The 24730-nt window shown below is 53.0% G+C and overlaps 2 protein-coding genes across 5 annotated transcripts; both read right to left on the bottom strand.

Annotated features, from left to right (window-relative positions):
- Positions 1 to 1090: 1090 nt before the first annotated feature.
- CDC34 (cell division cycle 34, ubiqiutin conjugating enzyme) lies at positions 1091 to 13531 on the bottom strand. Of its 3 annotated transcripts, none has more exons than XM_066341600.1 (6): positions 13099 to 13531; positions 9488 to 9574; positions 9265 to 9362; positions 8286 to 8420; positions 4356 to 4497; positions 1091 to 2272 (listed from the first exon to the last, which is right to left on the bottom strand). In XM_066341600.1, exons 1-6 carry the CDS (start codon positions 13273 to 13275, stop codon positions 2168 to 2170), a joined length of 744 nt encoding a protein of 247 aa, XP_066197697.1. In that variant the 5' UTR covers positions 13276 to 13531; the 3' UTR covers positions 1091 to 2167. The 3 variants fall into 3 exon arrangements, with proteins under 3 accessions (XP_066197697.1, XP_066197704.1, XP_066197707.1); XM_066341610.1 differs by lacking the exon at positions 1091 to 2272 and adding an exon at positions 3197 to 3244; XM_066341607.1 differs by lacking the exon at positions 4356 to 4497 and having other exon boundaries at positions 13099 to 13524.
- Positions 13532 to 13852: 321 nt separating this feature from the next.
- TPGS1 (tubulin polyglutamylase complex subunit 1) lies at positions 13853 to 24637 on the bottom strand. Of its 2 annotated transcripts, XR_010746108.1 has the most exons (3): positions 23434 to 24637; positions 15335 to 16540; positions 13853 to 14206 (listed from the first exon to the last, which is right to left on the bottom strand). XR_010746108.1 is itself a non-coding variant. In XM_066341591.1 (2 exons), exons 1-2 carry the CDS (start codon positions 23805 to 23807, stop codon positions 16003 to 16005), a joined length of 912 nt encoding a protein of 303 aa, XP_066197688.1. In that variant the 5' UTR covers positions 23808 to 24637; the 3' UTR covers positions 15284 to 16002. The 2 variants fall into 2 exon arrangements, 1 of the variants encoding a protein (XP_066197688.1); XM_066341591.1 differs by lacking the exon at positions 13853 to 14206 and having other exon boundaries at positions 15284 to 16540.
- Positions 24638 to 24730: the final 93 nt, after the last annotated feature.

Here is a 24730-nt window from a genome sequence, read left to right as displayed (position 1 = left end):
TCATTGATGTTTTGGGCCAGACACTCTGGGTTGCAATTACTCAGTACTGAAGCTGCAGCTCATAAACAGCCGGACACAGATAAAGAAGTGGGTGTGGCCAGTCTGGCTGTGGGTCCTAGTTTTCTGATCCCAGGACCTCCTAGCCAGGCCAGTGGCTCCTTGGCCCCAGGCCTTTCCCTTCCACTACCATTCTAGAGGCTGCCAGGCACTTACTGGGCTCACAAGGAACAGGAAACATAGCCCCTGAGAGAAGCTCACACTGTGGATGACACCTGCCCCCTTACTAACCTCAAGGTGCACAGGATGACTCAACCACCCCTTCAGGAAATGCCTCTGAGTGAAGGGAAGCTGTACCTCCCTAGGCCTCAGTGTCAGAAGGCATTTGCAAATTAAAAACAAACTGGCCTGCAAGTTGGCCTGGCTTTGGTGCCTGCAGAATGCTTGGAGAGGGTCACACTACTGGGGAACACATGTGGGGGTTCAAAGATACCTGTGGTTGCTTTGAGGGCTGAGTCCCCTATAAGGTAAAACAGGGTTCAGAGGTGCCTGGAACAAGGCCTGGGGAAGAAGGGAAGGGGTATGGGTGCCAAAGGGCAGGCTCTACTCAAATCCAGTTAAGAAGTCTGGTGAGGCCCTGGCTGTTTGGCTCAGTGGTAGTTGGCCTGGCATGTGGAGGTCCCAGTTTGATTCCCGGCCAGGGCACAGAGGAGTGCCTATCTGCTTCTGCACCCTTCCCCCTCTCCACTCTCTCTCCTTCTCCTGCAGCCAAGGCTCCATAGGAGCAAAAGTTGGCCCAGGTGCTGAAGATGGCTCCATAGCCTCAGCCTCAGGTGCTAGAATGGCTCCAGTGGCAATGGAGCAACATCCCAGATGGGCAGAGCATCGCCCCTGGTGGGCATGCTGGGTGGATCCTGATTGAGTGCATGCAGGAGTCTGTCTCTCTGCTCCCCGCTTCTCACTTCAGAAAAATTACCAAAAAAATGAGGAAAAAAAGTCTGTTGAGTGGGTACATTCTATTGAGTGGCCTCTCAATGGCCCTGTGCTGCCCACCAGGCAGGTTTAAGGAAAGGCAGAAATGAAGACAACTGGGTGAAACCTTCCAAGTTTTAATGTAGGAAAGTCATTCACGTTAAAATAACAAACAAAATCAAGGGGTCAACCGTGAACTGCTCTTGTGGCGCCTGGGCTGTGGTGTACTCATGGAGCAGGAAGCAGACCGGGTATGCAGGCTTTGTAGAGTCTGGCTGGGCCCAGGGGTGCACCTGTCCCCTACCTGCACAGGGGTCATATAGGCTCTGGCTACCACGATCAATCAGGCCAGGGCTCACTCGGGCTTTTTGTCCTGATGATGTTATTTAGCCCTGAATCCAGCTTGCTCCAAGCTTTTTAGTTACACAGAAATAAAGTCAGAGGCCTGCGTTGTACTGGGTGCAGCATCTGTAGACAGCAGAGTCGAGTCGCCTGAGGCTGGAGGTCACTTCCAGCCCAGAACTCAGGACCTTGGGCTCACAACCTCAGCTTCAAGAGTACACCCCTGGCCACAGGGACTGCCCCTGGGCTCCACGTACTTGGGTGCTACAGGCACGAAGCATGGCTACTGCACTCTTGTGGTCCTTGGGGAGGCCAAAGAGAGGGTGGTTCTCTGGCTTCTCTTATAGTCATTTTATTTAGATTCCAAACAAACCAAAGCAGAGAAGAGGAGACCACAAATTAATGCATCCACTTGAGCTGGGAACTCCAAGTCTCTGGCTCCAGTCAACAGGGCAGCAGACAGGGCCAGGGTCTGAGCCCCTCAGGGCACCTTTACCCCAGGCCTGCCCAGCAGGTGCCCAGCACCCAGTGGGGCCCCAGGGACACAATGCGATGGCCCCTCCACTCTGATGTAGAGAAAAACCCAGAACAAACAAAGGAAAGGAAAGGAAAGCGAGACCAAGGAGACAACGCAAGAGCGGAGCCACCTCCTTGAGGTAGTCTCGGCATCAGGAGGTGCCCGAGTGCCCACAGAGTCTGGGCCTGGTGAGGTAAAATCTGTAAGTTTATTCGGCGGGGGACATGGTGTCAGGACTCCTCATTGCCAGAGTCATCCTCATCGTCCCCAAAGCAGCTGTCAGCTTCGGCCTCAGCCTCGGCATCCTCATAATAGTCATCGTAGAAGAGGTCTGAGCCTTCATCGGGCGCTGGGGCCTTGGTCTTCACGCAGTACTCGGCCAGCGTGGTAGGCACCTTTACACCGTCTCGCTCTGCATCCACCTTGGTCCCCAGGACCTGCTTCCTGGGGGAGAGACAGGCAGGGTGTCAGGTAAGTTATGGCCTCGTCAAGATCCACAACCAGAGGCCTTTGGAAGGAGAGGCAACTGGCAGTTTTGCTGACTTCTGGACTAGCCAGTGGTTTTCAACCTTTCTATAGTTGGGGACTGGTGACCTAGCTAGCTGGAAATGGAAATATGCAATGAATAAAGTTTTACCTTACCATGCATAATAGTGCAACACAGTACAAGCTGGTGCTTGATTTCCAAACTCCACATGTATGATGTATCAAATACTACATGAGTTTGTCTGAATGACTATTGTGCATGATTTCTAAATGCTATGCACAGTGCAAAAGATTGTTCAAGTGAACCTACAAGTTCCAAAGATATCTAAGACAACCTCAATAGTATTTTCATCTGTGGTACACGCTGATAAGTGGCAATCACCCTGAGCATAAGAAAATTTGACTAAAATCAATGGGTCTATGATCTTCACACATCAGGGTGGTTAACTCTTTTGTGGACCAGCACAGATCCACAGACTGGCGGTTGAAAAACAGTGCACTAGGCCTTGGGGAGGGTTCTAAGTGAGGCCAAGTTACAGGGAACTCTACAGCAGGGACCAAGGATCCTGGAAAATTGCTACAGTAGGTCAAAATGCTGGCATCAGCCTGACCTGGGTGGCACAGTGGATAAAGCATCAACCTGGAATGCTGAGGTTGCTGGTTCAAAACCCTGGGCATGTCTGCTTAAGGCACATACAAGAAGCAACTACTATAAGTTGCTGCTTCCTGACCTTCCCTCCTCTCCGCTCTCAAATCAATAAATAAAATCTTAAACAAAACAAAACACTGCCACCAAATTGTACACTTAAACTACCTGTGAAAATGGCAAGGGACAGGGGTTAGTTCTCCAGGGTGACAGGACTGGAGAATTTCCACCAGCTGAGGAACAGGAAGTAGTCAGAAGAGAGGAAAAGACAGTGGGACAGCACCCTGGGAGAGAGGGAAAAGCTGTGATGGGCTCATCCAGAAAGAGTGGACTCAGCAATGTACTGCTCACAAGGCAGCAGGTAAGCTTAGGGAAATACTCGTGTTTATAGTGAAAGGGAGGACATGTGAGGTAACAGAGGGTGATAGCATCCCATAGGACATACACCTGGCCAGCTGACGCCCTAGCCTCATCTGAAACTGAAACCTCACAGGACCAACCCACAGATGCGGAAACCTCTAAGCCCACGAGGGGCTCTGCCTTGTCACCCTGACAGAATGTGTGGGAACACAGATGGGGACAGGCAAACAGGCAGAAAGCAGTCATCAGAACTACCCACATGGGCACATGTGAGCTGGCCCACAGGGAATCTGGGGAGATAAAAATAGTCTGGATTTTATTTCAGCACCACGTGGGAAGTGAAGAACTGGCAGAGAAGCAGGCCACATGGGCAGGATATGCTGCAAGTGCCACCCAGGACTCACCCTGCACCTCAAGGGTTGAGTACAAGTATCAAATGAGGCCGGCAGAGCAGGAGGTGTTTGCCAAGCACCTCCCAGGAGAGCTAGTGGGGGATTAGCGTTGCTGTGTCCATCACCGATCTTCATTAGTTCCACAAAGTGGAAACTATGATTCCCCAGAATAGAGGACAACTGTCCCAGGATGATATGGGGGACACAGAAAGGAAGAAGGGTGCACACTGTATGTTCATGGGTCCCCTGGGTGCTGTGAGTATATCAGTTGTTTAGAAAATTGTTACATGGGCCCTGGCTGGTTGACTCAGTCGTAGAGTGTCAGCCCAGCATATGGATGTCTTGGGTTTGATTTCCGGTCAGGGGACACAGAAGAAGCAACCATCTGCTTCTTCATACCTCCTCCTCCTCTCTCTCACTCCCTCTTCTCCTCCAATAGCCATGGCTCAATTGGTTCGAGCAAGCTGGCCTCCACCTCAGGTGCTAAAAAAAATGGTTCTATTGCTGAGCAATGGAGCAAGTGCCCCAGATGGGCAGAGCATTGCCCCCTAGTGGACTTGCTGGGTGGATCCCGGTTGGGGCGCATGCAGGAGTCTGTCTCTCTACCTCCTCTCCTCACTTAAAAAAAAGAAAAAAGCCTGACCTGTGGTGGCGCAGTGGATAAAGCGTCAACATGGAACGCTGAGGTTGCTGGTTCAAAACCCTGGGCTTGCCTGGTCAAGGCACATGTGGTAGTTGGTGCTTCCTGCTCCCCCCACCTTCTTTCTCTCGAAAATGAATAAAGTCTTAAAAATATAAAAAAAGAAAAAAAAAAGAAAAAAGAAAAAAAAAAAGAAATTTGTTATATAAAACACTACAGAACAACAAGCCAGAAAAACAGGCCAGACCTATGTAAGGAAGCCAGTACAAGTTAGTCAGGGAAGAGAAAACAGCTAATTGAGAAGGTACCACAGAACAGGTAGACTCAACACTACAAGGCCACTGATGCCCTAAACCAAATGTTGCACCCATTTCCATGTGTGCATGTAGATCTGCTCACACAAGCACACACACACATGTAGGTCAGGGAACTAATCAAATTGCAGAATAAAATGAAATGGAGACTCAAGAACTATTTAGAGATAGGGACTACTATAGTTGGTTTATTAAGAAGAAATAAAGCAGATTAAAAGTAAGCACACACAGCCTTAAAGGTCAGGCACCAGGAAGCTACAAAAGGCTGTTTCCTACCTTTTAGGTAAGACCAGTGACTGCCATGGGGGAGGTGTTAAAGGAGGGGGAGAAGAGGGGACCATGGAGGGGTAGGAGCAAAGTTTCAGGTAGTGGAGATGGATCTGCACCTCAGCAAGGATGTGGCATGTTAACATCTAAACAAAGCTGATTAAAAAACCAGTTACTGCCTGACCTGTGGTGGCGCAGTGGATAAAGCATCGACCTGGAAATGCTGAGGTCGCTGGTTCGAAACCCTGGGCTTGCCTGGTCAAGGCACATATGGGAGCTGATGCTTCCAGCTCCTCCCCCCTTCTCTCTCTCTGTCTCTCTCTCCTCTCTCTCCCCCTCTGTCTCTCTCTCTCTCCTCTCTAAAAATGAATAAATAAAAAAAATTAAAAACAAAACAAAACATCTGTTATACTTAAAAAAGAAAAAAAACACACACACCAAAAAAAACAACAACAAAAAAAACCCAGTTACAGCCTGACTTGTGGTGGTGCAGTGGATAAAGCGTCAACCTGGAAATGCTGAGGTTGCCGGTTCAAAACCCTGGGCTTGCCTGGTCAAGGCACATATGGGAGTTGATGCTTCCTGCTCCTCCCCCCTTCTCTCTCTCCCCCCCCCCCCCCATAATGAATAAATAAAATCTTAAAAGAAAAAACAAAAACAAAAAACCAGTTACAAAGTGGCATATACAGTACGGTCTCTAATTCTCCGGATAAATTCCTGAAGGACACACCCAACAGTGTCCAGTAGGTATTAGGATCATGGGGTTTGTTTCTATTTGTACATAAATGTTTTTGCCTTCTTGTTAATTAGTTTTATTTCCATAGCTCACAGAATTTGACAGGAACTGCACTCATGTAAAGTGTCAGTAGTGAGATCTGACCCATGTATGCCTCGTGAAAGCACCAGGTAAATGAGCTCACAAATGCACCCATCAACTCCCAAGGACCCTGTGCCTCTTAAATCCCACATCCCCATGGCCATGCATGCACTTCCTAGGACTCTTGTCCGAGCGTGCCATCGGCTCCTGCGTTCACCTGTCTTCCTTCATGAAGTTTAGTGCCTGGAGACATGGCTACACTGCTAGTAGACAGGCCACAGCATGCTCGCTCTTCACCTGCAGATGTACATTTAGGCTGTTGGGGTTTTTTGACCAACTGATGCTGTTCTGAACATTTATGTGGATGTTGGTGCAAATAATGTGCCTGTCTCTTGGGTAAATACTTAGGCCTGGAACAACTGGCCTGTAAAATGGGGGGGTGTCTAGTCTACTTTTCTAATTAAAAGGTAAATGACAAAATGAAAAGGTATTTGAAGAAAAACCTAATAAAGAGTTGTTTGTCATGAAAGAAGTCAATAAACCCATGATAAAAAGTGACAATGGCCTGACCTGTGGTGGCACAGTGGATAAAGCATCGATCTGGAAGGCTGAGGTTGCCAGTTCAAAGCCCAGGCTTGCCTGGTCAAGGCACATATGAGAGTTGATGCTTCCTGCTCCTCCCCCCTTCTCTCTCTCTCTCTCTCTCCCCTCTCTAAAATGAATAAATAAAATCTTAAAAAAAAATTTTTTTTTTAAAGTGACAATGGACAGCCTGACCTGTGGTGGCGCGGTGGATAAAGCATCAACCTGGAAATGCTGAAGTTGCCGGTTTGAAACCCTGGGCTTGCCTGGTCAAGGCACATACGGGAGTTGATGCTTCCAGCTCCTCCCCCCTTCTCTCTCTCTGTCTCTCTCTCCTCTCTCTCCCTGTCTCTCTCCTCTCTAAAAATGAATAAAAAAAAAAAAGTGACAATGGACAATGGACATAGCAGCTCACAGAATTTGACAAACAGAACAAGGGAGAAAGAACAGATCACACAGCCCACAGAAAAAGCGGATGGTTTACACACCCAGGGCTCTAAACAAGGTTTTGTCCCCAGTTTGGTACCTGTACTACTGAAAATCCACTCTACAAAGTCTTTACAACATTGATCTGTTCATTCATGAGAGAAAAGCACTGGGAACAACTCAGAGAAGGCAAGGCTAGTTTTGGCAAGTCCTTAAGTAACATGTTTTTATAACCAAGAAAAAAATATTTGTTTAGAAAAGCCTATTTTTGGCTTGACCTGTGGTGGCGCAGTGGATAAAGTGTCATGAGGAGCGCTGAGGTCACTGGTTTGAAACCCTGGGCTTGCCTAGTCAAGGAAAATATGGAGTTGATGCTTCCTGATCCTACCCTCCCTCTCCCTCTCTCTTTCTCTAAAAATGAATAAAATCTAAAAAAAAGAAAAGGAGGCTATTTTCCAAATATGCTGATACCATAATAGTTTTACTGTCTTTAAATAATGATTCAACCCTGGCCTGTTGGCTCAGTGGTAGAGCGTCACCCTGGCGTGCAGGAGTCCCGGGTTCAATTCCCAACCAGGGCACACAGGAGAAGCGCCCATCTGCTTCTCCACCTCTCCCCCTCTCCTTCCTCTCTGTCTCTCTCTTCCCCTCCCGCAGCCAAGGCTCCATTGGAGCAGGGTTGGCCCGGGGGCTGAGGATGGCTCTGTGGCCTCTGCCTCAGGCACTGGAATGGCTCTGGTTGCAGCAGAGCGAAGCCCCAGGTGGGCAGAGCATTGCCCCCTGGTGGGCATGCTGGGTGGATCCTGGTCGGGCGCATGCGGGAGTCTGTCTGACTGCCTCCCTGTTTCCAACTTCAGAAAAGTACAAAAAATAAAAATTAAAAAAACAAAAACAAAAAAAAACAAGTGGGAAAGAAAACATTACACAAAGCAGTTTCAGTAATATGAAAAATGACCATCTGAAAAATCTGATGGGGGATAGAAGCAAGTTGTGGAAAGTCATGTGCATACCTGGACATGGGTCATGGAGCACCTAAAAGTGGACAGGCAAACATCTCATTTGCTGGATATACCTACACAGGCCAAATGTACCAGCAGAACCCCCATTTTCAAAGGCATTGCCTGGGAGGGAAGGGAGGCAAGGGGCAAAGGGAAGACTGGGGAGGATCTCTGGAGCTTGCTCCTGGACATCTGGGTGTCTAGTTCTGTGCTGCATTATGCCTGTGTGTGTGATACACTCACATCCCAATACAAGCACAGAGTGTGTGAACCTGCACACGAAGTGTCTACATACTGCATTAAATACATGTAGAACAGATACTTCAAAACACAAAAAGAAAAACATCCACTTTAAAAAAGAAAAAAATGAAAAAAAAAATGAGAGAAGAAGCCAGGAAGATAGAACCAATGGACTGGGCTTGAATCTGCTTAGATCTTTCTCACCACACAGTGGCCCGTTTCCCCATTAGGGACTCCTGCCCTGTGGGCAAACGTGAGAAGCCAGGCTGATTTGGGAGCCCTTCCTTACCGGATGATGTCTGTGTACTCCCGGTCCTTGCCTTTACTCTCTTTCCACTTCCTGTACATCACAGAGGCGTCCACATTGGCTGGGGAGAAGGTGTTGGGTTCATTGAGTAGGGAGATGACACTCAGGAGGATGGTCCTAGGGGAAGGAGCACAGAGTCAGCAGAGGGGTGTTCACTGGCTGCACTACCCATCCTGGAAGCCGGTCGGATGTTGCAGCAGGAGCCACAGGTTGAGCATGGCCCCCTGGTGGATGCCATTTATGGGAGAAAGCACAGAAGTTCCAGCTTTGCAGCCTCTCAGACCTGAGTCACTGGTGTGTCCAGAAGCCAGCACCCACCTAGAGACCTCTTGGTATCCCCCCACCCCAAGAGAGACATGTGTCTAGACTCCTCACTGGGCCTGCCCTTTGCATTATGCCCTGCTCTCTGGACATGTGTGGACAGCCAAGCCAAGAACCACCTTCCTTTCACCTGAAACATGCCTCTCCTATGCCCTGGTGCCATGCCTGACAAGTGAGTCCCTCTGTGTTACCATCTCTTACTATGGCCTAGGATGGAATAAGGATACGCAGGCAAGGAGGCAGGGTGCCAGGCCCAGGGACTTGGCCACAGGGGGCCTAGCCCAGTCAGAGTGAAGACGGAGGTAGTTAAGTTCACTGGGGATCAAGGAAAGAAGAGAGACCTCGGCGGAAGGCAGAGAAGGTAGACATTATGGTCTGAGAGGTATGGACACAGGATTCCTGTTGGATGGGGCAGTGAGTGTCAGGAAATGAGGGGAGAGGTCAGCAGAGATGGCCCAGGACCCCCTGGGACCCCAGCACCTTGGCAGAAGATCAGTTTCAATAGATGCCACACTGCAAGGACCTGTGGCCCTGCAAGGACACAGGTGTATCTCCCTGTTTGTGTGCCTGGGGCTGTAGCAAGGAGGTCAGGAATGCTAGGAGGTGGAGGGTGGGGCATCTACCTGTTGACCAGCCTCACCTGACATTCTGGGTGGGGTTCCACCGCTCTGAGGGCAGCTCGCCGCTCTGGGGGTCATCGACTGGGGGGTGAAGAATGGAGATGCACACGTCCCCAGTCTGTGTGGGGACAGGAAGTAGGGGTCAGTGCCTACATCAGCTCAGTAAGCCGCACAGTGCCCTCCCCTACCCACCCCCATTATAGAGAGGCCAGGAGGATTAGGTGGGGAGAGAGGCAGGCTCACCTCGTAGATGTTGGGGTGCCACATCTTGGTCAGGAACCGAAAGGCTGGCGGGGAGTAAGGGTAGTCGATGGGGAACTTGAGGCGTGCCTGGGGGTGGGCAGAGAGCAGGAGGACTCAACAGGGCCAGCCCTATTGTCCCCTTAGCACTGTATATGGGTTCCGGCCAGATAAGACAGGCTACCCCTTGAGGACTCCACTCATAAACACACCAACAAGGACATCAGCCTGGGATGGTCACCCCCACTATAGAAGGGCTGCCTAGCTGGGACGGGCACTTATGAGTACACAAGGAACCCCGCATGCTGCCCACACCCGCACAGCCCTGGGATCAGGTGCACAACAGGCTGCCTTGGGCTTCTCTGGGGTCATGAGCTGATCCCGGTCCCCACTCTGCTACTGGGGAGCATGGGCACCTGTCCAGCCTGTAAGTGGCCCAGGCCTGCAGTAGGGTCACGAGGCTGGTCCCCACGGTGGGCCCACACAGAAAACAGCTCCACAGACCAGCAGGAGCCTGGGGCCTTGGCCCTGGGACCCATGTGCCTCAAGCACAGTGCTGGACTCTCTGCCTCAGTTCCCAGGTTGTGGGGAGGATTAAAATAGATGTGTGTTCACTTGGCAATTCTTCCCGACACCTCCTGGCCTGGGCCCTGTGGGAGGAGATGAGTCAGTGCTGGGTGGATACACTCTTTGCCCACAGGTGTCCATCTTGGGGAATCAGGAAGGCAGACAAAAAGGTCACGGGGTAGACAGAGGAGGCCACATGATTGGGTGACAGAGCTACACAGTCTGAGTAGGTAAGGAAGCTTCATCTGCTTGCTTAAACCCTAAGTCTCAAACTTTGGGACATCTGGCCCAGGATCCTTACAGTGCCTCAGGCTCTCAGGGACAAGTAGCAGGCTTGCGGCCAAGCAGGACATCTCTGCTGGGTAAAGGCCACTCAAGGCATTTGGGTCAAGTCTCTGTTCTTGGGTGGGTGAAGAAGCTATTGGTCATGGCTGCAAAACAAATCTGTAACCTGGGTCTCAGCACTTGCCCTGCAGTCCCCCAAGCCCAGTGCTGGGCTTCCAAGTGACAACACTGAGAACGGCTGAGGTCTCCTCAGTAGAGTAGGAGAACAGGCCTCCCCTGCCCCAAGCACCCACTAAGTCCCACCATGTCACATCTGAGCAAACCAAAGGTCAAGTATGAAAGCACCTTGCCAAGGTCACAGCAGTGAAATGTGGAGGGGGGTCAGAACCTGGTTTCTTTGGCACCCCTTTAGCACACTGCACTGGCTGGGGGCCTGTCCTGGGCCGAGTGTTCCCATGGCTCAGAGAGAACTGGGGGCAGCTGGGTTGGGCCTCAAGGAAGATGCTGCAGGAAGTGGTTGGGAAGTGGTGGTGGCGTATGGGCACTTCCCATCCCTGCATTTCCACATCTCCTGCGGAAGAGGGTTTTTTCCCCACTCCCCACCTGACCACACTGGGACCTGAATGGGAGGGTTGGGTGGGGGGTCACAACTGCCCTGGGCTTCACACTGGCTTCCTTGAGGACAGACCCTGTGGCAACTGTGACCAAAGTCTGGCAGCGCTCCCTCCTCAATCCATTCTTTTCTAGGAAAATGGGATTATCTTCTAACACCATAGACGGTCTACCCACAATCCCTTGCAATCACTTACTGGGCAACAGCTAGACAGCCACATACTATCCTCCTAGACCTGCAACCTTGTTTAGTACTGGCCTGGCTTCATCTAAGAGTAAGTAAGACTCATTATTCTGGATCTGAGGGAACCCTTATCTTCATCCTGTTGCCCCTGAAGCAGACAGAAAAAGCTGGGGAGGGGACTGGTTAAAACTTTCAGTAATCATTGGCCCTGGCCGGTTGGCTCAGCGGTAGAGTGTCGGCCTGGTGTGCAGGAGTCCTGGGTTCGATTCCTGGCCAGGGCACACAGGAGAAGCGCCCATCTGCTTCTCCACCCCTCCCCCTCTCCTTCCTCTCTGTCTCTCTCTTCCCCTCCCGCAGTGAGGCTCCATTGGAGCAAAGATGGCCCGGGCACTGAGGATGGCTCTATGGCCTCTGCCTCAGGAGCTAGAATGGCTCTGGTTGCAACAGAGCAACGCCCCAGAAGGGCAGAGCATCGCCCCCTGGTGGGCATGCTGGGTGGATCCCGGTTGGGCGCATGCGGGAGTCTGTCTGACTGCCTCCCCATTTCCAGCTTCGGAAAAATGAAAAAAAAAAAACCCAAAAAAACTTTCAGTAATCAGCCCCAAATCCGTTCCCTGCATGGGGAGGTCTGACTCCAAATGCGGAACACAGTCCAGGGCTGTTCACACTCCTCCTCCATCCAACCCCAGCAGCCCAGGAATATCCCCCCAACCCTTTCTCAGAAAACCAGTCTGTTCTCTCACAGACAATTAAGCAGGTGAGGCCAAAACATTAATCTAAAGTGCAAACAGAGACATCTGTATGGGCAGTGCTGCTCCCACCTCTCCCCCGCAGCCTGGCCTAGTTGTGGTTTCTACTCCCCACTCAGGCCTCCCAGCCAGGCAGAACCTGGCAGGTCTGAGCCAGGCTCTTGGCAGGATGTTGTGGGGTGTGTTCCTATGCTGAAGGCTCATTTCTCACCTCTCCCACAAGGAGACCCCTTGCTTCATCCCTCTGGTTCAAAAAGCCAAGTCCTACAATCTGAAAGGGGTCCTTTTAAGGCCACGTCTCAGCTGAGATCATGAGATTGAGAAAACTGCCTGGGTTTTGACCTGAGTTCTTTGTCACACCAGTCCCAGGGAAAGCACTAACCTCCCTTTTCTGATCCCAACAACAAAAGAGAACCGCGTGGAATTAAACCACCAATGAGGACAGAAAAAACGGGCCAGGGCATGAGATTCTGGCCATCTACTTAGTGGGATCTAAGAAAGGCCAGTTGAGATGAGAGGAACCCAAGCTTCTGAGGCCAGGGGCTGGGACTCTAGTCGGAGCCAGAGGCCTGGGGTCCATGGGGGTGCCTCTGCAGTGTGGCTCCCAGGGACAGGATAAAGGATGGGAGTGATGGCCCCACCTCAACCTTTACAGAACAGAGTACAGGTTATGTAAAATTCTGGATAAAGCTGAGAGGGCTTGGCCAACTCCTATCGGCAAGGGTGGCCGCTTTCCAAGCAGGTTCTGGCTGCCAAGGTGCCATCCAGGCCTTTGCTAGAATCTGAACAAGTGGTGAGCCAGACCGCCCTGCCCCCGTCCTACCTCACCTAGGTCGGTGCTCCCCAACAATAGTGAAGTGCTTGCTGGTTCTGGGGAGGTCTCTGTGTCTCCTCCCGGCAGGGGCTGGGAAGGCAGCTGATGGCTGCTGGGTCAGCTAGGGCGGGGCGGAGGGAGGGGGCACCAGGGGTTGAGCCCTCCCAGGACTAAGGTAAGCAAGAACCCGCACCTAAATAATACAGGAAGAATCCTGGGCCTCCTCTCTGGAGTGATTGAATCTGCTTTAGAGGAAACTGGGAGGTTCTCGGGGACCCTGGGGCCCGAGAAGGAAAAGGTGACTAAGAGATCTAAATGTCAGCGGAGGGCCTGGGCAGAGAGATAGAGATGGAACATCCCTCGAGAAGAAGAGTCGTGATGTTCTACTGGGCTGCGGGCTCACCTTAAAGTAGCCGCCTTCGTAGTAGGTGTTGGGGGGCCCGAAAATGGCCACCTCCCAGTTGTAAAGGTCGCCCTCGTCCACCAGGGTCACCCGGAAGCCCTCCACCGGCTCCTCCTGCAGCCCCTTGAGCTCAAGCAACAGCGCCTTCTGCGAGCTGGGAACCAGTGGCCGGGCCATGGCGGTGGCGGCGGCGGCGGCGGAGGGGCCCGGGATCGGGGGCGCGCTGGGCCGCGGGACCGCTACAGGGGCGCGGGACGGGCCGGCCCGCGCGCCAGCCGGGGGGGCACCGCCGGGGCCGGCGCCGCCTTCCTCCTCTACGCCGCCGCCGCTGCCGCCACCGCCGCCGCCGCCCGGTGACCCCGAGTGCTCCACTCGCTCTAGCGCCACCGCTCGTCCGGCGTTCCCCTTGGCCTAGCCCGCGCGCCCCGCCCCGCGCTGCGCTTGCGCGCCGCCGCCGGGGCCCGACTACACCTGCGCGCTCACCTGCGGGGCACGCCGGGAAGTGAAGTCCCCCTCCCTCGGGCCGCCAGGCGCGCGTCGAGCGCGACTGCCAGGAGGGAGGGGGCCGAATGCCCGAGCGCCTTGGTGCTTCGAACCCTTTTGGAGGCCGCCGCCACCACCCCCAGCTCGGATGAGCACCCCAGACGCCTGTGCGCGGGGAGTTGGGGAGTACTGGGCTGCGCCGCCGTGGCCCAGCCGGCTGGGTTTTGGAGGTCTTTTTTGTGACGTCCTCGGCGCGGGGCGGGGCTGGGGAATTAGGTGCTGGGCCGGAGCGGGGCGGGGTCCTTGTAGGGCGGCGAGTCCCGGTCGCGGCTCTGCCGCCCTGATCCGGCGTCCTCACTCGTGATGGGGACTTGTGGATTCTCTTCCCAGGTCGCTGGGGGCGACCAGAAGGGACGCCGGACCAATGGTCAGGCGGGAGGACAAGTGAGAGCCCGCGTTGGAGCCCACTCACCCGGTCTTGGCGGGCCATGCCTCAGTTTCCCGTCTGTGGGGCTAAGGATAGGGCCCAGCTCTGGGCAGGTGCTAAGGCCCCGCGACGGCCGTACGGACGCGAGGAAGGTGAGGAGTCCTGAGCAGAGTCTTAATTACCACTTGGATCCACCAACTGGAATCAGAAGGGATGGATGTACAAGACGTTGTTCCACAGAGAAACTGGGGAAGCATTCAGTCCACTCCCCGTTTAGCACTCATTCGGTACCCATCCTGGCTGAATCCTGATTTATCCTTTACCCTGGATGGGCCCTAATCTCAAAGGTGGACCTTTGACGCCACCCAAGTCCTGACCTCTGCTAGCCCTCACCCAGTGCTTCACCTGAGCTCTGACCTGGCTGAGGCTCCAGGCCCAGACACCCATACACCACTTGCCAGGACATTTGGTCAGTAGAGTGAGGTGTGGTGCCCTTGTCTCCATCCCTCCACCTCTACAAGATTACAGCTCCCTGCGAGGGTGACATGTTGTGGCTTAGGCTTCTGGCTGTGTCTGTGGCCTTGCTAGCAGATGTCCTGGGTAGCCAACACCTGCAACACCTCAGGCTGCACCAAGGTGACTCCTTCCCCAAGATGCCCCAGAACCTGGTCCTTTGCCTTGCCCCAGGTGACAGACAGATAAACCTGTCTGGGGAAAGGAAAATAAGATGTCAACAGTAGGGAGGTACGGAGAAGTCAGAGCCCTGGCAGAGCAGCAGCTCAAATGGCTGCCCAGCGCTGTACCTTGGCTTTCTCAACTATAAAGCTCTAGTCTCTCAGGCCCTTTGCCCTGCACACTGGGGATCTGGAGCGGGCCCCCTCACCTGTCAAATGGAGTGTTACCTTTGCTGAGTGGTCCAGGTGTTCTCTCACTGCCCATAAAAAGCAATGTCATAGCATTAGTATGTGGCAGCTCATCAATAAATAGTAATTACATTAGCCCTGGCTGGGTAGCTCAGTTAGTTATAGAGTGTCGTCCTGATAGCCAGGTTGCAGGTTCGATCCCTACTCAGAGCACATACAAGAATCAAGCAATTAATGCATAAATAAGTAGAACAACAAATCTGTTTTTCTCTCTCTTAAAAGGCTACCACAACCCCACCACAAGCTGGTCTCACATGAGGCCTTGTTCCTCAGAAGCCTGCTTCTCAAGCTCTAAAACCTGTGGTGGTGGGTGTCTAGGGTTTCTGCCTGCCTGTTTTCTGGCCTCGGCACTTGATTTTCCTCTAGGGTTTCCCCATCTGTCAATATGAGGGTAGTGACTTACCTTCCTCGCTGGGCCTTGGGGAGAGTCAAATAGGATGTCACAGGTCTTGAACATAGCTGTTTCTGTCATCACTGCCACTACCCTCTGCTGTTGACCTCTTTATTTGACCGCTGGGGAAACAGGCCGAGGGAGGAACTATGTAGAGAGCAGGGCTGGGGACCCAGTCTCCTTTCAGAGCAGTTGGCTGTACACGGCCTCCTGGGTCCAGGGCACCTCACTGGATTCCCCATTGCCCTCTTCTGCCATAAAGCTGTATCCAGGAGCACCATGGCATTTCCAAGTGGCAAGTCTGGCCTCTGGGAAGTGGTGGGCCTGCAGGGTTGTCTGGCAAGCAGCTGGAGAACCAGTTCTGTGGCACAGGGGTTGGGAGCACACACACACATCAGGTCTGCCTCAGGCACAGACTTTATTACTACTGAGGAGAGGGGCTTTTGCAGGTGTGTGGGGAGGGGTGTCCACTTCTGGGAACCTTTGGCCTCCCCCCTGAAGGGGGCTAGAGTATCATTCCAGATCTAAATCTGGGTGAGGGCTCCCTGTACCGTGCTCCCTGCATGCAGAAACACTAGTCCTGGTCCCAGATTTATGTTCTGCCCAAGAATAAGTGAGCTAGGCCTTGAAGCATCTCTAGCTGTCTGGGTGGAGAAGGCAGGTGAGGTGTGAGGTGAGGCTTAGCCAACTGGCTTGACCTTGGCAATGAAAAGGGCAGCAGCCTTCTCCAGGAACTCCTCCCGGGTCATGGGGGAACTAGGCCGCTGAGCCACCAGGGCATGGTCCATGGCCATGGCCAGGCTGTCAGGCCCCAGGCGTGAGCCAGCCTCCAGGTAGTGAGCGGGAGCAGCAGCACCACTACTGGCCTGCAGGGCACCCTCCAGGGTGTCCAGCACAGCCTGGCCTATGCGGCGGTCAGCAACAGATAGGGTTGGGTCCTCCAGTAGCTGGTAGAGGGCGCCAGCCCGAGCCACAAACTCCAGCAGCACAAAGCAGGTGAGCATGCCAGCGCGGAAGACGTCCAGTGGCACAGCCTCATGGTCTCGGCACTGAATCTTGCGCAGGAGGGGTGCCACGACCTCCTCGGGGGCCTCCCCTTCTTGGCAGATGCGCTTGAGCAACTCGCTGTAGGTACGCCCATCCAGCCCCGGCTTCTTCTTGCGCCCACTGACACTCAGGCATTCATAGGCCACACTGACATTGTTGTTGAAGGCTGTCCTGCAGGTGAAGAGGAGCATTGGGCCAGCCCAGCAGAGTCCTTGGCCCCCATGCCTACCCGCCTGCCTAGCCCCAGCTTCCTGTCCCCCTTGCTCTTCCTCCAATATGCCATGCCTGGGCCTGGTCCAGCCTCAGGGCCTTTGCACAGGTTGTGGCCACATCCTGGAATGCCCTTTACCCAGCTCTCTCCATGGCTACCTGAGTCACCTTTCTGGTGGGGCCTTCCCCTACCTAATCCTTTCCTCCTCTACTTTTCTTTGTAGCAGTTACCCCTGTCAAAATCACAATATGGTGTTCTTATAAGTTTATCTTTTCCATCTGAATGTCCAGGAGTCCACATCAGGGTTTATCTGTCAGTCACTGTACAGCCCCAGTGCCAGGCCCACAGCAGGTCCTCAACAGATATCTGCTGAATCAGTAGATGGGCAGCTGCCCCATGGGACCCTCCAACTGCCCTCCTGACAATGACATTTACACTTACAGGTTGTCACCCTTGGCCAAACACTCTGCTTATCCATTTAATGTGAGTTAACTCATCCCATTCCCCAACAGTCCCCCTGGGCAAGAGTTGGCAAACTACAACTGTGGGTCAAATCCTACTGCCTGTTTTTGTAAATAAAGTTTTATTGGCACACTGCTATGTCAATCCACTGACATGTTGCTTGCGGCAGATTTCTTGTTGCAATGGCAGAGTCCAACAGTCACAAGAGATTGGCTTGCAAAGCTGACAGTACTTGCTATCTTTACAGAAGTCTGTCAACCCTCTCTACTCTTGGCTTAAGGTAGGGATCACCTTGTCCCATGAGGAACCTGAGGCCCCCCATAAGCCCTGGCCACACTGTAGGCTTCACAAGCAGAGTAGGGGAGCACTGATTGTGTGGGCTATGGGGTGAACCTGGGTGGCTAATTTACCGAGAGTCTCATTCTCATCAGACTGACTGCCTAGCACCCGGCCTGTGGCCCAGTGCTAGCATGGCTAGTGGCCTGTTACTAGTTCCACAGTCACAATTGGGAAGTAAGGTTCAGGGCAGTCTGATAATTGGGCCAAGAGGCCAAAGAGGAAAGGGCCAACCCTAGGCTTTATATTCATCCTTTCTGGGAGCTCAGCTCCAAGGCAAAGTAAAGTTCATATCAGATCCCCACACTTATCTCATGTGTGACCTGGCCATGTCACCTCAACTTTCTCTGAGTTAGTGTGCAGTGGGTGCCCAGTAAATGCTGCCCAGTATGCAGTGGGAGCCCACCAAATGCAGGCCAGCATATAGCAGGTGCCCAGTAAACCTGGACACTCTGGTCACTTCTGCTGCTCAGCACAAGGCTAATGGTTGGGTGTGTGAACTCGATGAGCTATGTGCGTGGGTCAAAGCCCTGTTGCAGAGGAGGCAAGAGGGCCGGAGCCAGAGGTCTCTCAGCTGGGACCCATCCGTCTATAAACTCTTCTTATTTATTGGACCCTTTAGTGTTCTGGGTGCTTTGCAGTGAGACCATCCAGGGAAGCACTGAGGATGGTGCTAGATACTCATGCTCAACATTTATTCCCATGATTATGACTGTTACCACATAATAACCCTTTATAGGAGTTTTAAACTCCTTTCAACAGAAGGAAGTTGAGAAGACTCGGTGTGCTCATAACAGTTATCCATTGCTGCATAACAACTTAGCCCCAAACTTAGTGGCCTAAAACAGCAACAACAATTATGTTGTTTTTACGTGGCAGGAACTCGGGAGCAGCTTAGCTGGGGGGTTCTGGCCCATTCTTTTGCAAGGTTGAGGTCAGGATGCTAGCTGCGGCATGGTCCTCTGAAAGCTCAAAGGTGGAAATGTTATCACATGTTGCTTAGATAGGAGGCCTGAGCTCCTGGCCCTGGGGCATCCCCATGGGATGGCTTGAGCACCCCCACACTTGAGCTGTCCCCCCCAGAGCACATGCTCCAAAGAAGTTGCTGTCATGTCCAAAACACCTAGTATTGAAACAAGTGTGGGAGACAAATGCATGCAGGAATGAATACCAAGAGATGAGGGTCTCCAGGTGTGTCTCAAAGGCTGGTCGCCACTATGCTGTCCGTCTCTCCACCCTGTATTTGCTTTGGTCACTGAAATGTCAATATGAATGATGTGCAGGCCATGTTTGATGGAAGTTTTCAGAGCCAGTGCACCATTCCCCATGGTCCACTCCCCACTGCCATGATATGTAAGCTCATAGCAGCCCCTTGATGTGAGGAACAAGCCTTAGTTGTGTTGAGGCCACTGAGGTTTGGGGGTGTTTTGTTCCTTTGGTGGGACACAGCTCACTGTGACTGGTCTGTTAGTGACTCAAGATCCATCCAATCCAACTCTGGGCCTTGAAGCTTCTCTTCCAGGAACCTGGTTGACCTACCAGGGGGGCAAACATCTGGGTGCTTCTTGGCTCCCCAGGTGTTCACTGAGCACCTTCTATGTGCACACCTGTGTTCCTGGCCCCAGCCCAGATCTGTGCTCAGGTCCTAGCCATTACCTCCCACTTTCCTCAGCTGAAGAATGAAGGTTGTGCCTCAGGAATCTCATGAGGACAGAAGAGTAGATTTGTGCTAAGTGCTGAAGATTGTGGGGCATATGGGAGGGGCCCTGTGTGTGCTTGTCATTTGCTATAACCTGGGCTGCGATTCAGCCAGGCTATCCAGACTTCCTCATGGAGTAGGAAGGCATGCAAGGGGGTAATTACAGCCTAGCTAGTGAGATTAGAGCTATGAAGAGGATTGGGCAAGAAACCCAGAGGAGGGCAACACTTAACCTCTAGACTGAGGCCTTGTAACTGCCTATCCTGGGGGTTGCCCAGCTAATGGTTTCCAGTCAAGAGGGGTGCCCATGCCATCTGCTGAATCGTGGTGGTGGAGTGATCAAGAAGGCAACCCGCGGTTGGCTCAGTGGTAGAGCGTCGGCGTGGTGTGCAGGAGTCCCGGGTTCGATTCCTGGCCAGGGCACACAGGAGAAGCACCCATCTGCTTCTCCACCCCTCCCCCTCTCTCCTTCCTCTCTGTCTCTCTCTTCCCCTCCCGCAGCCAAGGCTCCATTGGAGCAAAGTTGGCCCAGGCGCTGAGGATGGCTCTGTGGCCTCTGCCTCAGGCGCTAGAATGGCTCTGGTTGCAACAGAGCAACGCCCCCTGGTGGGCATGCTGGGTGGATCCCAGTCAGGCGCATGCGGGAGTCTGTCTGACTGCCTCCCCGTTTCCAACTTCGGAAAAATACAAAAAAAAAAAAAAAAAAAAAGGCAGCCCACTCTGGACTTGATGGTCTGGGCTCCATCTTGGCTGCATGGTGGGACTCTGGGCCTCAGTTTCCCTGTCTGTGAATTGGGACTGGGCACTTATTGAGGGCTCCATTCCTGTCAGCAGTTTGTGAAATATGTGAACATTTGTTCAAACAAAATATGAATATATTTATGTAATGTCTCAGAAAGAGACACTGAGACTTTCCACTTTAGACCAGGGGTTCTCAATGGGGGTGATTCTGCCTCCAAGGCACACTGGGTAATATCTAGGGACATTTGTATTTGTCACACAGGGTGCTCCGGGCATCGAGGGGGTGGGGACCAGGGATGATGCTCAGCACCCCACAGTGCCCAGGACAGTCCCTCAGAGGTGATGTGAGTTGAGGAGCCTTGGCCTACACTTGTTGGTACCTTATGTTTGTCTTCCTGGGTCACAGGGACCTGCTGGGCATGGCACTCTTATTGTTACTATTAGTAGTGTGGTGGATTAGAAGGAGGCCTAGCAGCCACACTGCCCAGGCCTGACTCTGGCTCTGTCCCTTCATGGTCATGCAGCAATGAGTCCAGATGACCCCTAGGGTTTGAGGCCAGTGGGGGGTAGGGGGGCAATGAGATGCAGCTGCAACCATCACCAGTCCTGCAGGCCAGCAAGCCTGACTCCTTGAGTCATGGACAGAGGGGTTTTGGTTGACTTCTCCCCAAATCTTTCATGATGACGTGCTCTAGAAGAGCCCAATGATGGCCTGGTCAACGTTGCAGCAGACGAAGCTGCCTAACCTTGGAGTACCTGTCTCCCACTCCTTAGACTTGTCTGGCAAGGCTTCTGCTCCTGACCCTTCAGGAGCAGTTAAGGGCCTCCTGTGTCCACTACTCGCTCTGTCTCTGGGGGGATGTATCTACCACTGGCACCCACCAGGGCCCCTGCTCACTGCTCTCCCTCTTCACCTCTGCTGCTCCCGACTGCCTATAGCAACAGCCTTAATGCCCCTGCAGTGTAGTGACTCATGTTCCCAGAAAATGCACACCCATCTGGAACCTGTGAGTGTGACCTCATTTGGAAATAAGGTCTTTGATAGGTAATCAGTTCATGATCTGGAGATAGGGTAAGGTGGCTCTAAATTCAATGCCAAATATTCTTAGAAGAGTCAGGGCGGAGATAGAGGAGTCAGCCATGTAACGATGAAGCAGAGACTGGAGTGATGCTTCCACATGCCCAAGGATGCCCAGGAACTAAAAGAGGCAGAAAGGACCCTCCCCTAGAACCTCTGGAGGAAGCTTGGCCCTGCAACACCTTGACTTCAGACTTTTGGCATCCAGAACAGTGGGAGAATATATTTCTGTTGTTTTAAGCCACCAGGTTTGTGGTAATTTGTTACAGCAGCCACAGAAAACTAATACAGTTTTCTGTTCACCCTAAATCCAACAGACTTCTCAGCCCTAATTTACTGGGCTATGGAACACAGGGCTGCCGCCAGCCCACAGGGTGCCTTTGTGCGAATTAGACAAAAACCCTGCAAAAAGCCTTCATATAGCCTGACCTGTGGTAGCACAGTGGAGAGAGCGCCAACCTGAAATGCTGAGGTCGCAGGTTTGAAACCCTGGGCTTGCCCAGTCAAGGCACATATGAGAAGTAACCAATAAACAGCTAGCTAGAATGAAGCAACTACTAGTCTCCCTCTCCCATAAAAATCAATAAATCGCCTGACCAGGCGGTGGTGCAGTGGATAGAGCGTCGGACTGGGATGTGGAAGGACCCAGGTTTGAGACCTCTGAGGTTGCCAGCTTGAGTGCGGGCTCATCTGGCTTGAGCAAAAAGTTCACCAGCTTGGACCCAAGGTCACTGGCTTGAGCAAGGGGTTACTCAGTCTGCTGAAGGCCCCCGGTCAAGGCACATATGAGAGAGCAATCAATGAACAACTAAGGTGTCGCAGTGAAAAACTGATGATTGATGCTTCTCATCTCTCTCCATTCCTGTCTGTTTGTCCCTATATATCCCTCTCTCTGACTCTCTTAAAAAAAAATAATCAATAAATCCAGTCTTAAAAAAAGCCTTCATATAAATATCCTTGTCTGTGATGTCTATGGGGTGAGTGGCTTGTGCATTGCTTGACCTAAACTGTACATGGTGGCCCTGCCACTGACTACTTGTCCTTGGAAGATGTTCTGATATGCCACTCTCTTCTGAGGTTCCCTCCTTCACATCTGGTCTGCCTTCACATGCTTTTTTATGCGTTCTTTGAGGCTGGGGCTACTCAGGACTGGGGCCTGGGCTCTTCTCAGCTCTTCTGCGGACTTCATAACCCCTCCCAGTTGACAACCGCCTGTCCCAGTCGCACATCTCAGTTGCAGAACTGCCTGTCCACTTTCTTGCTGCAAGGTTCTCACAGACCCTTGATTTAAAATCTCCTAGCTACTATGGGAATGCCCCCCCCATCTCAGTAGATGGCCCCATGGACACCTGGGATTGTCCTGCACACTCCCCTTCCACCCTGACCCGAGCAAATCCATCAGCTCAACCTTCACAGCATGTCCGAAGCCATGTAAGTCCCATTAACCTGCTCCTCTCTCCAGGTCTCTATCTCAGGGGTGGCCCCAGATCCCAGAAACCCCACGGCCCTTTTCTCCTGTGGTGGTGAGGTGGCTGCTCTGCTTGGATGGCCGCCCTCTACACCCCTCCCACAGCTGAGCTCTTCTCCCAGCATGTCTGTGCTTTCCTTCTGTGGCTTGGACCTGTTACTCCAGAGTGCCTCTTGGAAGCACCTGGGAATCCCCTAGGAATCAGGCTTGTCTTCCTCCCCTTTCTGGGGTCTTCTGGAAGCACTCCCTTATAAAATCACGTCTACATGAATGCCTGCATTAGGCTCTGCTTCTGGGATGCTCTTAGACAAGACCCAGACCACCCACACCCAGCCAGTGACTTTGTCTGGTTGATACTTCTTTTCCGCAATCCACCTGATGCAGACCATGCATTCAACACATATTCCTCAACCACCTTCCATGGGCTCACACCTGTGGGGAAGGGGGGACGTGCGGGGCGTGGGAAGACACCATCCCCTCACCCCACCATACTTCAGCTGTGAGAAGGCTGAGGATCCCACATTACACTTGTACAGTCTACAGGACAGTGCATCAGAGGCACCACCTTTTCTCTGCGTCACACCAGGCTCTTCCAAGATACCCCTCCAGCACGCTGGGTGCCTCCCTCTAAGATAGAGGCCTTAGGTGACTAGGTTGCCTTCTGTCCTCCACAGCCCAGACCTATATTCATATTCTTTCTAATGGTGATGTTATGCTCCTAACGAGCCATCTAGGAGGGACTTGGGAGTGCTTGCTCTCTGGGCTCCAAAATGTTGGGTGGGCTGCAAGGGGGAACTCATTACCTACAAAAAGGCATCACAAAAGACGAAGCTGGCAGAAGATATCGGGACCGGCGTATAGCACGCGAATTACCGCCAGGCTACGTTGGGGACCTACAGCTCATTGCAGTCCGGGTTCACCCCGCGCCAGGGAGACACCGCGGACTACAGTTCACAGCATGCAACACGCTCAAGTGCTGGGCCCGGGGCGAGGAGCCGCGCCGGAGCACGCTGGGAATTGAAGTCCCGTCGGGGTACCCTACCCGCCCAGGCCCGGCCCAGTCCCGCACCTCTGGGAGTGGTGAGCCAGGCGAAGGTGCCACAGAGCGCGGCCCAGGCGCTGCTGCTGCAGCAGGAGCTGGCCCGGGGGCTCCCCGGCGCCGCCGTTTGCAGGCGTACTCAAGCCCATGTTCTCGAAGTAGTGCGCCAGGAAGGAGATCGGTTCCTCGGGCCGTGCCTCCAGCACCTTCAGCAGAGCTGCGCGTAGCATCTTTGTCACTCCGACCTGCTGCAGGAAGTCCTCCTCGCTCTCTGCCGTTGCCGCCGCCCGGGACACCGACGGCCGACCGCTGTCTGTGAAACTGGCCGCAGGGACTATGGCCAGCCGCCGCTTCTCCACTGCCGCCATCTTAGCTGAGGGCAGCGGGACCGGAAGCGCCGCCATATTTCACCGTGCACTGGCGCCTCCTGTTGGCCATCTTTGTTAAGGACAAAGATGCAGGCCACCCTTTCGCTCAGGTTCGCGTTGGCATTCTCCCTCGAATTTCCTCTGTACGTGTACTGGTCGACTTTCTTGGCTTAGGCCCAGCACCTGAACTTTGCCAGACTCTAAAATGGCTTCCCAAAGAAGGGCTTGGTTTCTGGCATGAAGCAGCATTGCTTGCCATCTTGGTAGTGGGCGAGTCCTTGCTTGGCATGGTTCCCTAGCAACCAGCCACCTCGCTTACCAAAGAAGCTTTGGCAGTGCTTGAGAGGGGATGGATCCACTTGGATTCCAGGACCGAGCGCTGCCCCGTCCCATTTTTCTGACTTTCGTCTTTGAGACTTTGCGCTCAGCTTGCTTTTAGCCTAACCCAGTCTTGGTTTGAGTTAATAGCTCACCTTGTGGGGACCCTCCGTCCCAGCCACCCACCAGGCTGCATTAGGGGTCTGCTCTGGACTCCCACGGCCTCTAGTCCCTTGTGCGTGTTCGAGGATGAGTAAACCACCCATTGTCTCTATTTCCCCATCCCAGGCTGTTGTTACTTTGCCTCACCACCGGAGGGCTTTCTCACACTGCATGCTCAAGTGCTCTCAGTTTTCCCATGGCTCCCCAGTACCCACAGACTCAAGCCCCTGGTATCTGCTGATCTCAGTTCTAGCGTGTGTTTCAGCTCTTTCCCCTCCTTAGCTCCCTTAATAAGTCACCTTCTTCTGTGTCTACCCACACTGCCCCCCCAATACATTTTTCGTTTCTTTTGATGACTTAGTTATTTTTGAAACTTCAGGGTCCCTGCATCAGGGACAGTAACAGCATTTGTATTATCCCTCCCCAAGCACACTCCCCCAGCCTGGGGACAGCCTGGGGAATTAATTGCCCAGGGTCTT

This window comes from Saccopteryx leptura, chromosome 1, assembly GCF_036850995.1.
Source record: "Saccopteryx leptura isolate mSacLep1 chromosome 1, mSacLep1_pri_phased_curated, whole genome shotgun sequence".
Lineage (NCBI taxonomy): Eukaryota > Metazoa > Chordata > Mammalia > Chiroptera > Emballonuridae > Saccopteryx > Saccopteryx leptura.
This window is presented reverse-complemented; position numbering and strand designations above follow the sequence as displayed.

Excerpts from the sequence above, each read along its gene's own strand:
- TPGS1 (XM_066341591.1), bottom strand. The coding sequence starts at position 23,807 with ATGGCGGCGCTTCCGGTCCCGCTGCCCTCAGCTAAGATGGCGGCAGTG. Across the intron at positions 16,541-23,433 it reads CTGGCTCACCACTCCCAGAG|GACAGCCTTCAACAACAATG; the intron begins GTGCGGGACTGG and ends CTTCACCTGCAG.
- CDC34 (XM_066341600.1), bottom strand. The coding sequence starts at position 13,275 with ATGGCCCGGCCACTGGTTCCCAGCTCGCAGAAGGCGCTGTTGCTTGAG. Across the intron at positions 8,421-9,264 it reads AACCCCACCCAGAATGTCAG|GACCATCCTCCTGAGTGTCA; the intron begins GTGAGGCTGGTC and ends TCCTTCCCCTAG. Across the intron at positions 2,273-4,355 it reads TATCCACTGCGCCACCACAG|GAAGCAGGTCCTGGGGACCA; the intron begins GTCAGGCTTTTT and ends TCTCTCCCCCAG.